The sequence below is a fragment of the Acanthochromis polyacanthus genome, chromosome 11 (genome assembly GCF_021347895.1).
Source record: "Acanthochromis polyacanthus isolate Apoly-LR-REF ecotype Palm Island chromosome 11, KAUST_Apoly_ChrSc, whole genome shotgun sequence".
Classification (NCBI taxonomy): Eukaryota; Metazoa; Chordata; class Actinopteri; family Pomacentridae; genus Acanthochromis; species Acanthochromis polyacanthus.
Window position 1 is genome coordinate 39098105 of NC_067123.1, and position 12571 is coordinate 39110675.

Genomic DNA, 12571 nt, shown 5'->3' on the forward strand with positions numbered 1-12571 from the left:
CTCAGTTCCTTCATAGAAACGTAAAAGATTGATGTGGTCGCATCCACACTATCTGGTTTACAGCAACTGTTATGAATGTCAAGCTGCCTGCAAGTCTGTAGTCTGTAGTCAAAACTTCCATTCTTTCCAGTCACCAGTTGTGTAAGACAACAGTACATGTCAGGTTCATTTCCCTTAAAAGATAAATCACCTTCTGAACATATTTGGAGCAACAGGCAACACAAATCAGAGGCAAGATTCTTCAAATGCTGCAAGTCATTAAAAATGACTTTACAATAAAACTGTGTTTCTTTAAATTTGGGGAAATCCATCTAAAACATTGTTTTGTATTTATTCAATGGCATTTTACAGCAAAACATTCTGGGAAAGCATTGACTCTGGAACTTTTGCTTTTTTGAGAATAAAATCTATAAAATATTTTAAACATTTTGGCAACAGAATAAAGAAACTTTCCAACTGAAGCTGTTTTTGTCCGAAAGGTCGTCTTTGTTACCTTCCATGTCCAAGAAGATGAAATTTAACTTTATCCTCTGTGTTTCTCTCCTTTAACTTACTCTCGCTTGATTTGTCCCTTTAATTTCTTTTTCTCCTCAGAATGACATTATATGCAGCAAACATGTCTGCTAATTCATCATCAACCTCCAACTTTCTCTATCGATGTGTCAGTGTTGAGGTTAACACGTATGTATCCTTGACCATGACTGCATTGAGAATCCTCCTCCTCCTCCCTCTCTCCACCTTCATTCTCTACCTGGGTCTCCAAAGGTGGCGGCGGCAGCGTTCCTCTAAAAGAGCGACTCACTCTGATGTCTTCACCTACCACGTGGCTGTCATGGAGCTGATCTGGGTCTTGGGGTGTTTTTGTTTCTATGGGGGTACATACACTCATCATTCAGCAATGGTACTAGTCGGACAGTATCTTTCTTTTGTTATTTTCTCAGGAGAGTTATACTTTCACATCCTGACCTGTGTGGAGCGCTATCTGGCTGTTGTTCATCCCATCACCTATCAGGGGCTGAGAAATGCTCGTGGGGTCAGAATCAGAAACATCTGTATTGGGTGTGTTTGGCTGCTGTGCTTTGGATTGATTTGTGGTTTGAGTATAAGCTTGCCTAACTACACCTTGATCTTTTTTTGTGCTGTTTGGTTTTCTCCATAATCATCATATCTTTTTGTAGCCTGTCGATTCTCTTTGTTCTGATTCATCCAGGTCCAGGGGAAGGGGGCAGGGAAAAGCAACGAGTTGACCATTCAAAGCAGAGAGCTTTCCACACCGTCACAGTAATATCTGTCACAGCGTGGTTGTGGTTTGTTGGGCTTTTTGTTTATAATGTTGTGAACATGTCACCTCTGTTGAGATATAATATTGGCTGTGTGTTGTCACTTTTTCTCGGCTGGTTGAACCTGCCCTGCAGCTTGGTGTCTCCTCTGCTGTATCTACACAGGGCTGGAAAACTGTCCTTGTGCCGCTGAAACAATGAATTAACATAAGGATTGCATTTAAATAAATGACACCTGCAAAGTTTGACAGACTGGACAAAAGTGATGATGACTTCTAATGTTAGAAAGGTTGCTAGGTTACAGCTTATCACAACAAACAGGTAGCCAAGATATTCTATTTAGTTAGTTGCTGTGGTGTTTACTCAGCTTGTCAGAAACTTGAACAGCTGCTGAAGCTGTTTGGTTTTTGCTGGGTAATTGTGAGATTGAACAAAACTTGTTCAGGTAGTTTATATCTTTATCTCATCATAACTTACAGGACAAGTTCTACTGATTTCTGTGGAGACAAAATATATAAATGTACAGTGTTGTGAAAAACACTTCGTCCAGAAATCTCCTACTTTGTCTTATTTCTCACAATGAAGTGTTCCAGGTCATTTAGATTTATTGAATATGATACAGATACAACTCAGAACCCACAATGATTTATTAAAGGTTTGTTGAAAACCTTAACACCACGGTGAAAAATTAATTGCCCCCTTAAACCTAATACCTGGTTGGTCCCTTGACAGCACAAACTGCAGTAAAATGTTTGTTGCAGTTTGTGATTATCTTTTACGTCCATGGAGGAATTCTGGTCCTCTCTTCTCTGCAGAATACTTTTAATTCAGTCACATTAGTTGGTTTTAGATCATGGACTGACCTTTTAAGATCTTATCACAGCCACTCAATTAGATTGCAGTCCAAAACCACTTCAGAACCTTAACTTTGTTCTTTTTGAGCCTCTGAGAAGTGCACTTGTTTGTGGTATTTGGCTCATTGTTTTACTGCATAAGCCATTTGTGTTGAGCTTCAGGTCATGAACTGATGGTGGATGTTCTCCAGGAGGATTTTCTAAGACAGTAAAATTCATGGCTCCATCAAGAGAATTTTTTGATAGAGAGCAGAATTCATGGTTCCATCAGTCATGACAAGTCATCCAGGTCCTCCAACCATCACACTACCACCACCATGTTTCACTACTGGTATCATGTTCTTCCTGTTGAATGCAGTATTATCTTTACAATACCAGATGTAATGTCTGACATTAAAACTAATTTGATGATCTAAAACATTTCCGTGAAGGAAATATGCAAAAATAGAATATTTCTGTCGACAGGCAAATACTGCTTCATGGCACTGCATGTACCTACCCTACAGCTGGTACTTTTCTCCCAGAAAATGGTCCTTGAACAGGTTCTACACGATTGGTTCCAGTGGCCAAATGTGCACAAAGGTGCAGATTGCCTGACAAATGCTTGCAAGTCCCTGCAGAGGAAAATGCTTCATAGGAAAAAAAAAAAAGCTTTGACGGTGGAAAATCAGATTCTATAATCCAGCAAGAACAATAAAAATCTGCAGTTTTCTGGGAAGATGCAACCAACAGGTGGTTTGATGTATGTCACTGCACAGCTATAATCAAGACTGCTGTAGTCCCAAAATGTAAATGTTGCTCCAGTCACAAGTAAAGTTGTAGGCAAGTTAAACAAGGTCCAAGCAAAAATTTTCAACGCAATCCCTTGCAGACACAAGACAATTCAATCAGCCAAAAAGCTTTAACTGTTGGTCGTTGTTATCTAGTCTTGGATATTTTGATTCTTTCTGCAGAAAATGGTCTTTAAGAATGAATTATTTTTAAAATGTCCTTCTGGAGTGATGGATGTCTTGCAAACTTTTCTGGTAAGGTGTAAATTACCAAGCTCATACATCATGTATGAGCTGCCTTCAAGCTGCTCTGTGCATTATGTACACACAGTCTGCATGATGCTGCTGCTTTTGAAGAGACATCTGTCTTCGTATGCAGGTTATTTGGATCCTGTCAAATGTAATGCATTTACAACATGAATCACAGCCACTGATGTGTAAATATGTCAATCCTAATCATTCTTCAAGAAGAAGAAAGACTTACAAAAAATTCAGGTTTATTGTCCTAATCTGCAGCTTGTTATCGCTCAGATGTAAAAAAGTGAATCAGAATAGCTTGAAATTAATGACACAAATTTGTAGTTGGGCCTATTTTGATGCGTATTTGGATAAAAGGGTAAAGTTTACTCTGCATAAAGTCTCCATAGTGATGAGAAACTGTTTGGATGAACCTGCTTTCTGTCCAGTGTCAGCTGGGATAGACTTTAACCATCTTGTGGCCCCCTGAAGGGTGAAGTGGGACAGATGATGGATGAATGGATGGGTGGATAGATGGATGGTTGGATGAATGGTTGGATGGATGGATGGATTTGCATGGTTTAGTTTAAAGTAAGAGAATCACACAGAATCTTTAATTTGCTTTTCATAAAGTCAAACAACTGTTTGGTATGTGTTGGACTGCTGCTGTTCCTTCTTTGGATGCCTCCTGGGTGCTTACCGTTGCAGGTTATCCAAACCTCAGGGTAGACCCAGGAGCTACTGGAGGCATTACAAATCTCATCTGGCCTTGGATTGCCTCAGCATCCCCCAGGAAGAGCCAGAAAATGTTGCTCGGTAAAGGGATGTCTGGATTGGCTGGAGCTGACTTCTGCCACTGAGATCTGATACCAAAAAAACTGTGAATTAAAAGGATAGGTGATGGCAATGGTGATGCAATACCTAACTATGTATTGTTTGCCTTCAGCAGCTTTTGAAAGTTCTCATTGTCTGCATATAATCTAGCCTTGGATAGTTCCAAATGGAATACAGGAAGATAACATAGTGATATTCTAAATATAAACGTGAAATCTCATTCTACATCATGCTATAATACTTCATATATCATATTTTAATGTTTATGAGAAGAATAGATGCAAACTGTTGACTGTTGAAATTTGGTGAGATTTGCTTTAATCTGGAATCATGTGTTCAAGAGAGTTGCAGCTGATGTGGAAAAGCTACAGCTCGAGTTCATGTCCCTTGAGTCATCATTAGTTTTTGAACACTGCAACACTAAAATTAAATATATCTGGGTTATGGAGATAGAAAGATATGGGCTTACCAGACTTAATAACCTGCTCCAGATCCCTACAGAGGAATTCAGATTTCAGGCGATATTAGCTAACAACACCACTGGTGAGATTTTGGATAATGTTGATACAAGATGTTGACCAGAAAAAAAGACAATGTCTCTGGTTCTGGCACATTGTTTATGGCTGTTTCTGTTCAATAGTGAGTCCAAAAATGTTTGGACTGTTTAGTGGTTGCAGTGTGATAGCAGGTGTTTTGAGTGATTGTACATTAAGTATGAAAAGATCACGCAGGCTTTTGTGGTTTCCAAAGAATTTCAAGGATATTAAAGGTATTTGAGTGTTTTCAATATAGTGGTTTTGAATGTTTCCAAGTTTCATCTTTCTAAACCCAGGGGCCGTTTATACGAGGACCATCCTAACAGAAAACGCAAAAGTGGCGTCTTGTCATTTCACGTTTAGACGAGCGGTTTTGAAGGAAATCTGCGTATATACGGTGACTCTATAGTGTGTGGAATTCGATTGGATATGCATGCCAGGCAGCTGGGTGGCGCTGTGATAAAACTCTGCCATGTCTACGTGCATGCTTACTATCTCCCTTTTCGGATCTCCGCCGCGGTAAATGTTCATGAATGGAATCTGTACAGATTTTGTACGTTTGTTGGTACGACTCCTGTAGTGTACATAGAGCTGCCAGAGTTGCTTGAAGGTAGGAAGGATGGAAATAATCACACATCTTTGTTTACATCCTTATACCGGCCGGCAAACCAAAGTACGTATGTGACGTAATCGCGTACGCGACGTGGTCAGATCTCGGCAAAGTTTTACGTTTTGCTGTTTAGACGGAAACGTAACGGCGGAGCGTTTTCTACTTTTCCACTCTGGAGGCCGGTTTCAAATTTTTGCGTTTTCAAGCCCCCAAAACGCCGTCCTCGTATAAACGGTAGGGTGTTTTGTTGAAATATTTTGCCGTTTTCACCTGCAAGCGTCCTCGTGTAAACAGCCCCCCAGTTTAAAACCTTTTAACTTTCAGTTGTGAGTCCTCACGAAAATGTCCTCAAAGGGCAGATGTGTCTTCATGGTGTCAGTGGTCCTCAGAATGATAGCAATACAAGCACATCCACACACATGGAAAACTTGTTTTGAATGCTAGTATTTAGTCTTTCAATCTGATAGTGTCTCCATGTAATGTACAAATATATTTGTGTGGTGTTTTCATGTGTAGTTTATTTCACTACAGGGTGGTGTTTTCTTTGTGTAATCTCTGTAAACTAGTGAAGAGAAGATATGTAACATCAGAGGAGGCTTCATTGGTCTTCCTTGTGAAGCATTGTGACTGAACAAACTGTCTTTTAATCAATGTGTGTGGTTTTGGTGCATCAGTGAATACAGAAATATGAATGCAGTGATTTTTAACGGTTTATGTAAAGTAGCAGATTTCTGGTTTTCTGTAGTTTTATTTTATATTAGAGTTGATGGAATGTTTATTTGGTTGCCAAGGCTTCCATGGTGATTTTTCTAGAATTCATAGAATTCACTCCATTGATTTCTATTAATTCTATTGATTCTATTGATTTCTATTGATTCTATCGATTTCTGTGGAGATAAAATATATAAATGTACAGTGTTGTGAAAACGACTTTGTCCAGAAATATCCTACTTTGTCTTATTTCTCACAATGAAGTGTTCCAGGTCATTTAGATTTATTGAATATGATACAGATACAACTCAGAACCCACAATGATTTATTAAAGGTTTGTTGAAAACCTGTAACACCACGGTGAAAAATTAATTGCCCCCTTAAACCTAATACCTGGTTGGTCCCTTGACAGCACAAACTGCAGTAAAATGTTTGTTCCAGTTTGTGATTATCTTTTACATCCATGGAGAAATTCTGGTCCACTCTATCTGTGCAGAATAGTTTTAATTCAGTCACATTAGATGGTTTTAGATCATGGACTGACCTTTTAAGGTCTTGTCACAACGACTTAGGTTCAAGTCTACACATTGACTCCAAAACCTTAACTTTGTTCTTTTTGAGCCACTGAGAGGAAGACTTTTTTTGTATTTACATATTGTGCCCTGTCTTTGCCGTCAGGTTGTCCTCATTGTATTCTCAGTCACACTGATCAGTGTGTGTGAATGCACATTTTTACAGATGCAGACCAGAATCAGTCACTTTGCATGAAGTTTATTAGAGATACGTTAGATATATATAGAGTCAAATCATCAAATAATATGCAGAAAAAAGAATACATTCTAATTTGAAGCCTCATTTCTGTGGCTTATAGTAGCTATTGATTAATTGCAGAAGAAAACATTGAGAAAGAGTGTGGTGTCAACATCCTTTTCACTACACAGGTTTTGACCAAGGTGGGATCAGAAGGCTTCCTTGTTGTTAACATCTGTAGAGCAGGTTAATCCTCTTGACGTCCCAGCGGGACATTCCCCGCCTCTGGCCGATCTGCACGTTGGCGTTGGGGATGGGGGTGATGGTGTCCCTCCCGTTGATACTGAAGGCTGTTCTACCATAGTGCATGATGGAGGAGTAGTCGTAGGGAGTGTTCAGGTTGTTGGTGTTCTGTTTCTGGAAGTTGTTGCCCATCTGTGGGTTCATGTTCTGCCAGTTGATCCTGACATAGGAGTCGCGGTCGCTCCTGGTCTGCTCGTGCTGGAAGCCCAGAGCGTGGATGAGCTCGTGAATGATGATGCCGTGGTAGAGGCAGCCCTGTCTGTTGAGGGACAGCACCTGTTTGCCTCCATTCATGCCCAGAGCAGAGAAACATCCCCTTTGGTTCTCGATGCTGATGTAGCTGTACTCTCTGGCACGCTGCTTGAAGCGGATGCAGGTCGATCTCGTGAACGCATTCATGGCGTTTGTGATCTTTCTAATCTCAAACGAACTGAATTGCCTGCTCACGACGTAGGGGATCGTCACCACACCGTTGGCTTTCTTCCAAAAGCAGCGCTGACATCTTATGGCGTTTCTGGTTGTGGGAATCAGCAAGTCTCCTTCCACCAGGTTCTCAGTGGAGCCGTTGTTGGTGCTCAGAATCCTGGTGGTCATGTCGACGGTGTCTTCTTCTTCTTCCCCTTCTTCTTCCCATTCTTCTTCTTCTTCTTCTGGGCTTCCTTCCTCCTCCACAGGAAATCCCCAAGAGAGGCCAAGCAGCAGCAGCAGCAGCAGGCTGGCAGAGGGAGTCATCTTCAGGGTCGGTCTGGAGACCAGAGCTTCTGTCAAGAGCTGCTGTGGAGAAACTCCTTGAAGCTTGATGTGTGACTCCGTTCAGTGCAGGGTCTTTATACTCTCCTCTGCAGGTGTGTCTGCAGGAGGATTATAGGTTGGGGTCCACACTGCTAGGCCAAAATAAACCTCTAAAGGGAGGACTCCACAGGCAAACCTACTGTTCCAACATGGTTTGTTATGTCAGGACTTTGTAGGGATAAACACAGCTTCACTGGGTGGTTGTTGTTTAAATAAACACACTAAATGGTCCTCAGCCTTCACAAAATCAAAATAATAAAATATATTTTTGCCTATCAAGACTGTTCCTGTCCTGCAGAGTTTTCATACTTTGATTATTCGATCAAATTAATGAACACCACTAACAGAACACCTCCTTTCTTGCCCCTCTGTTCAGTTGATTTGCACAGCAGCGTTTGAAGCTAAATGTTGTTACTGACATGCCAACAAGTACACAAACATATAAGCTGGTTTTGGCAGGAATAATCTGAACTCTATTCATCATCTTAGTTTAGCACAATAGCATGCTAATATTTAGCTTTTAGCACCAAATGCTAAGAGCAGCTGATACAAATGTCTTTAGTTTTTAGGTTTTTGGTCATAAATCTAAGTACAGGGCACATAAAAACCTGAGTGTGGATATTTAAGAACAAAATTATTCCTTTATGTCTCTTTGACTCATGGATTGTAGCTTTAACTCATAGCTACCACAAATAAATGTAGAACTGAAATGCAATACTAATCAGACAAAGATAAACCTATGTGGAGATTTACATTTGGCCATGTCCCTACATTGATGTGAGATTATAATTACTGAACTATTCTGGCATCTTTAAAACTTCTAGCTACAGATTTATATATTACCATTATAACATGTATGTGAATTAGTTCAGTTTTTTGCACAATAATAAAAATCTGTTTCTCAAACTAAATGACTATTAACTCACACAACTCCTTTTAGCTGTGCTCTTCATGATAAAAAAATTTGCAGTGAGGTCAAGACTAAAATTACCTTGAGTCACTAAATCAGCAATATACACCCCCTGTCAAAAGTTTTAGGACACTTTCTCATTGAAATAAAGTAGAACCTGTCCTACAACTTTTGACAGGGGGTGTATTTACCAGATGTGGTACACATATGCAGCACATCAGGCTGAACAAAAAAGTCAGTGACAGCCACATTCCAAACCCAACAGGAAGTGAGCTATTTTGCGTTGAATGTCAGATTTTGCCCATTTTTCATTTTTTTCTAGAGTGAACTCGTCCTAAGGGGAAACTCCAATTCACCTCAAATTGGGCCAGTACATACAGGAGGCCTTAATGATCCAAAGTTATTAAAATCTTTTTCCAAAGTCAAAGGGCGTGTCCGTGGCGGCCTCTGGAATTTTGATCCTTCGCCATGAAATTTCAAATGCTGTGTAAATGCCCTGAACATGCTCCAATCTGCCTGAAACTTTACATGTATGATCAGAGTCCTGCCCTGATCACATCCATATGATGAAATACACCCCCTGTCAAAAGTTGTAGGACAGGTTCTACTTTATTTGAATGAGACAGTGTCCTAAAACTTTTGACAGGGGGTGTATAGCCAGTAGAACTATCACTGCTTATGTGGTGAGCATTTCTTTCTTTATATTGTGTTGCTTTTTTGGCTGCTTTCCTTTTTTTTCTTTTTTAACACTACTAGTATTTATGACGGATGTGAAACTTTTAAACTCGAAATAAATTCAGATGAATAAGAAGAAATCTATGAATCTTTTCTACTTTATATCATTTTTGGGATAATATTTCATCCTTGGGTAAATTATTTCTCTTGGTATATTTTTGCCCAAAGCCTGAAGAAGAGACAACTGTTCATATATTTTCAGCACCAGACAGAATTTTTCTCTCAGTGCCTTCAAACCATGTGACCTGAACATTGCAGCAGTGGTCTGCCGTCCTGTTCACTGATGAGTGTTGGGTCACCTTCACAGAAATGATGGTCGTCAGCGTTGTTGGAGAAGGCAAGGTGAGCGATACGCCGAGGTCAACATGGCCCCCAGGGTTGGCTTTGGTGGAGGAGGTGCAGCAGTCTGAGCATCACAGTCAGCACAAAACAGATTTGGTGATTGTAGATGGCTCAGTCACGGCACGTTCTTACCTCAGAGACATCATAAAGCCCATCATCATCCCCCAATTCCACCAGCACACCCCCAACTTTCTGTTCATGGATATAATGCTCCACCACATGGTGCCAGAATTGTCACAGCTGGACTTCAGGAAGTAGGAGTGCCTCACATGGTATGGCCAGCAATGTCTCCTGACCTGAACCCCATAGAGCAGGTCTGGGACCAGCTGAAGCAGCGACTGGATGCTGCAGAACTGTGTGTAGCACTTGTGGAGGAGTGGAATGCATTGCCTCAGAACAACATCATGAGGCTCGTTAGGAGCATGAGACATCGCTGTCATTGCAGCAATTGATGGAAACACCCGCTACTGAGTTTGTCAATTTTGGTTATTTGGGGCTATCTTTGTTGTTGTTACGGCCACAAGTAGTTGTGTGCCGTCTTGTTGTTTGGGTGGTTTCCTGTTCTACATTGATTTGTGAGTTCAGCTGTGGCTGGTTTCAGAGCCTCTCCAGAACCCCTGCTGCCAGCCATTCCAACGGACGTCTCCGGAGCAGACAACCTGAACTGTAGTCTTGTTCTCCCAGTCTCCCGACCATCCTGATTGGGCCACCATCCAGTTCCCTCTACCTCTAACCAACCGGATACAGCCGCCTACACACCTGCAGGGTATATACCTGCAACCAAGCTCTTTGTCTGGGCGGCTGGTATCTGTCACCAGTCCGCCCTGGTGCCTCTCTGTAACTGATATATTGTTTGTATTCCTGTGGTGTGTTTTGGTCTGTAGATACTCGTGGTGGTTCTACAGACAGTTCGGGCTTCTGTTGGCGGCTGCTAATTTGGTGTGGAGACTGAGGCTCCAGTTAGCAGTCTGCCAAATTAGCGAAGAAGCCGTTCGTTATTTAGAGTCTTCGTAAACTGTGTAATAAGCATATGAGTGTGAGGCCCTAGTTTTGTTTAGTTTGTTTTTGCACTCTGGTATTAGTTCTTGTTATTTGTGGTGGGTGTTGCTGATGTATGTTTGGCTAGGGAGTTTAGGTTCTTTGTGTTTAGATAGCTTAGAGACTCTGTTAGCCTTTGTTTTGTTGTGTTCTGTTCTTTGATTTAGCAACACTCACCAGTCTTGTGGTCGTTGTTATCATTTTTATGCTCTATTTGCTACTAAGCAATAAATTCATCCACCTGAACCAATACATTAAGGCACCCTAGAGGTTGGATCGTAACAGTTAAGGTCTAAATTGTTGGGGTAATAAATATTGCACTAATGAAAATAGTGCCTCTTGTCATTCATTAATAGTAATATCAAAGGGAACTATTACTTATTTCATTAAAATTCAGACCAAATAGGAAAAGCCAGAATTGGTGCAGTTCCACTAAATTTTTCGTCTTTCTGACTCAGACTTGCCACCTCCATGCCTGACGGTAGGTATAGAGTCTAGAGGAGTACAAGAGAAACCAGCAGATGGGGGCATCAGGGTAAGAACAGAGGTGGATGAAGTGATACACTCATCATGGCTGGTGTCTACCACCCTGTGGGGGTTAGGGTTATGGTCTGGGGTTGGTCAGGTTCACCAACGTTATGTTCCCAAAGAATGACGTCAGTTGATACCTGAAGATACTGAAGAACCAGGTCTTTCCATCAGTGGAGTTTTTCTTCATGTTCCAAGATGATGATGCCAGGATTCATGGGGTTCACACTGAAAATGAGTGGATCAGGGAGCAGGAGATGGATTGTCCTCCACAGAGTCCAGACCTCAGAACCACTGAGGATCTTTGGGATGTTCTGGAGAAGGCTTTGACTCTCCCATCATCAGTATAAGATCTTGGTGAAAAATGAATGCAACTCCGGACAGAAATAAGTGAGGTGACGTTGCAGAAGCTTATCGAAACGATGCAACAGTGAATCAGTGTCAGAGCTAAACAACAAAATATTAGAGTGTGCCTCTTTTTTTGGGCCGGTCAGCGTAGACGCACTGTGCTCCAGTTCATTTAGGAATAAAGCAGGTTATATTTGTTCTTCACATCTGGAGGACAAATCAGTCTGGAGGGAAGCTGGATTACTGAGGTCAACACACCTCAGATGTATGAGTCATAACTGGACAGAGCAGCAGGAAGACACACTAAATTCTGGCTGTACAGTGAATATCTATCACATTTAAAATCTACTTCTTGTGGCATGACAGTTCTGTTATAAAAGACAAGATGCCACAAAACAGGAACATGCACGCAGAAGTTTAATAATCATTGTATTGTTTCTGTGGTACAACTTTTCAGAAATGCTCAATCAGTTATGACAGTTCCAAGAAAATTTCTTTTTTATTTCATGTTCATCATCAAGTATTTCATATTGAAAAGCATTCTAGAGAGGATTTAACCCAAAATGTTTCCTACTTGAATCAAACACTGAACAAAAGATACGACGAAACCTTTTCATTGTAGCTTGGAGTCGATTTTAAGACTGAAGTCAAACAGACCTGAGCAGTAAAAAAAAAAAAAAAAAAAGAAGAAGAACCAGGATGTTATTTGGGCACAAAAGAGTGAACAAGATGGATCCTCACAATTTATTAGCAGACTGGTCACAAGAACAAGAAAAAAATGTTTACAGCGAAATGGAAGAAGATAGATAGATAGATAGATAGACAGATAGATAGATTTCTTGTGTGTTTGTATTCTTTATTTTTATTATTGTGCTTGTGAAACAGGTGCATAATGCTCACTATTCTGTGTATAATTGTGTTTGTGATAAAGGTCTTGAATCTTTATTTCCCGCATCATGTAGTTCACCACATGTCCAGCAGGTGGCGGTAATT

The 12571-nt window shown here is 40.7% G+C and overlaps 1 protein-coding gene across 1 annotated transcript; it reads right to left on the bottom strand.

Annotated features, from left to right (window-relative positions):
* Positions 1 to 6810: 6810 nt before the first annotated feature.
* Positions 6811 to 7617, bottom strand: LOC110961359 (high choriolytic enzyme 2-like). The gene has a single exon (XM_022208945.1). The coding sequence runs from the start codon at positions 7615 to 7617 to the stop codon at positions 6811 to 6813; it is 807 nt and encodes a 268-aa protein (XP_022064637.1).
* Positions 7618 to 12571: the final 4954 nt, after the last annotated feature.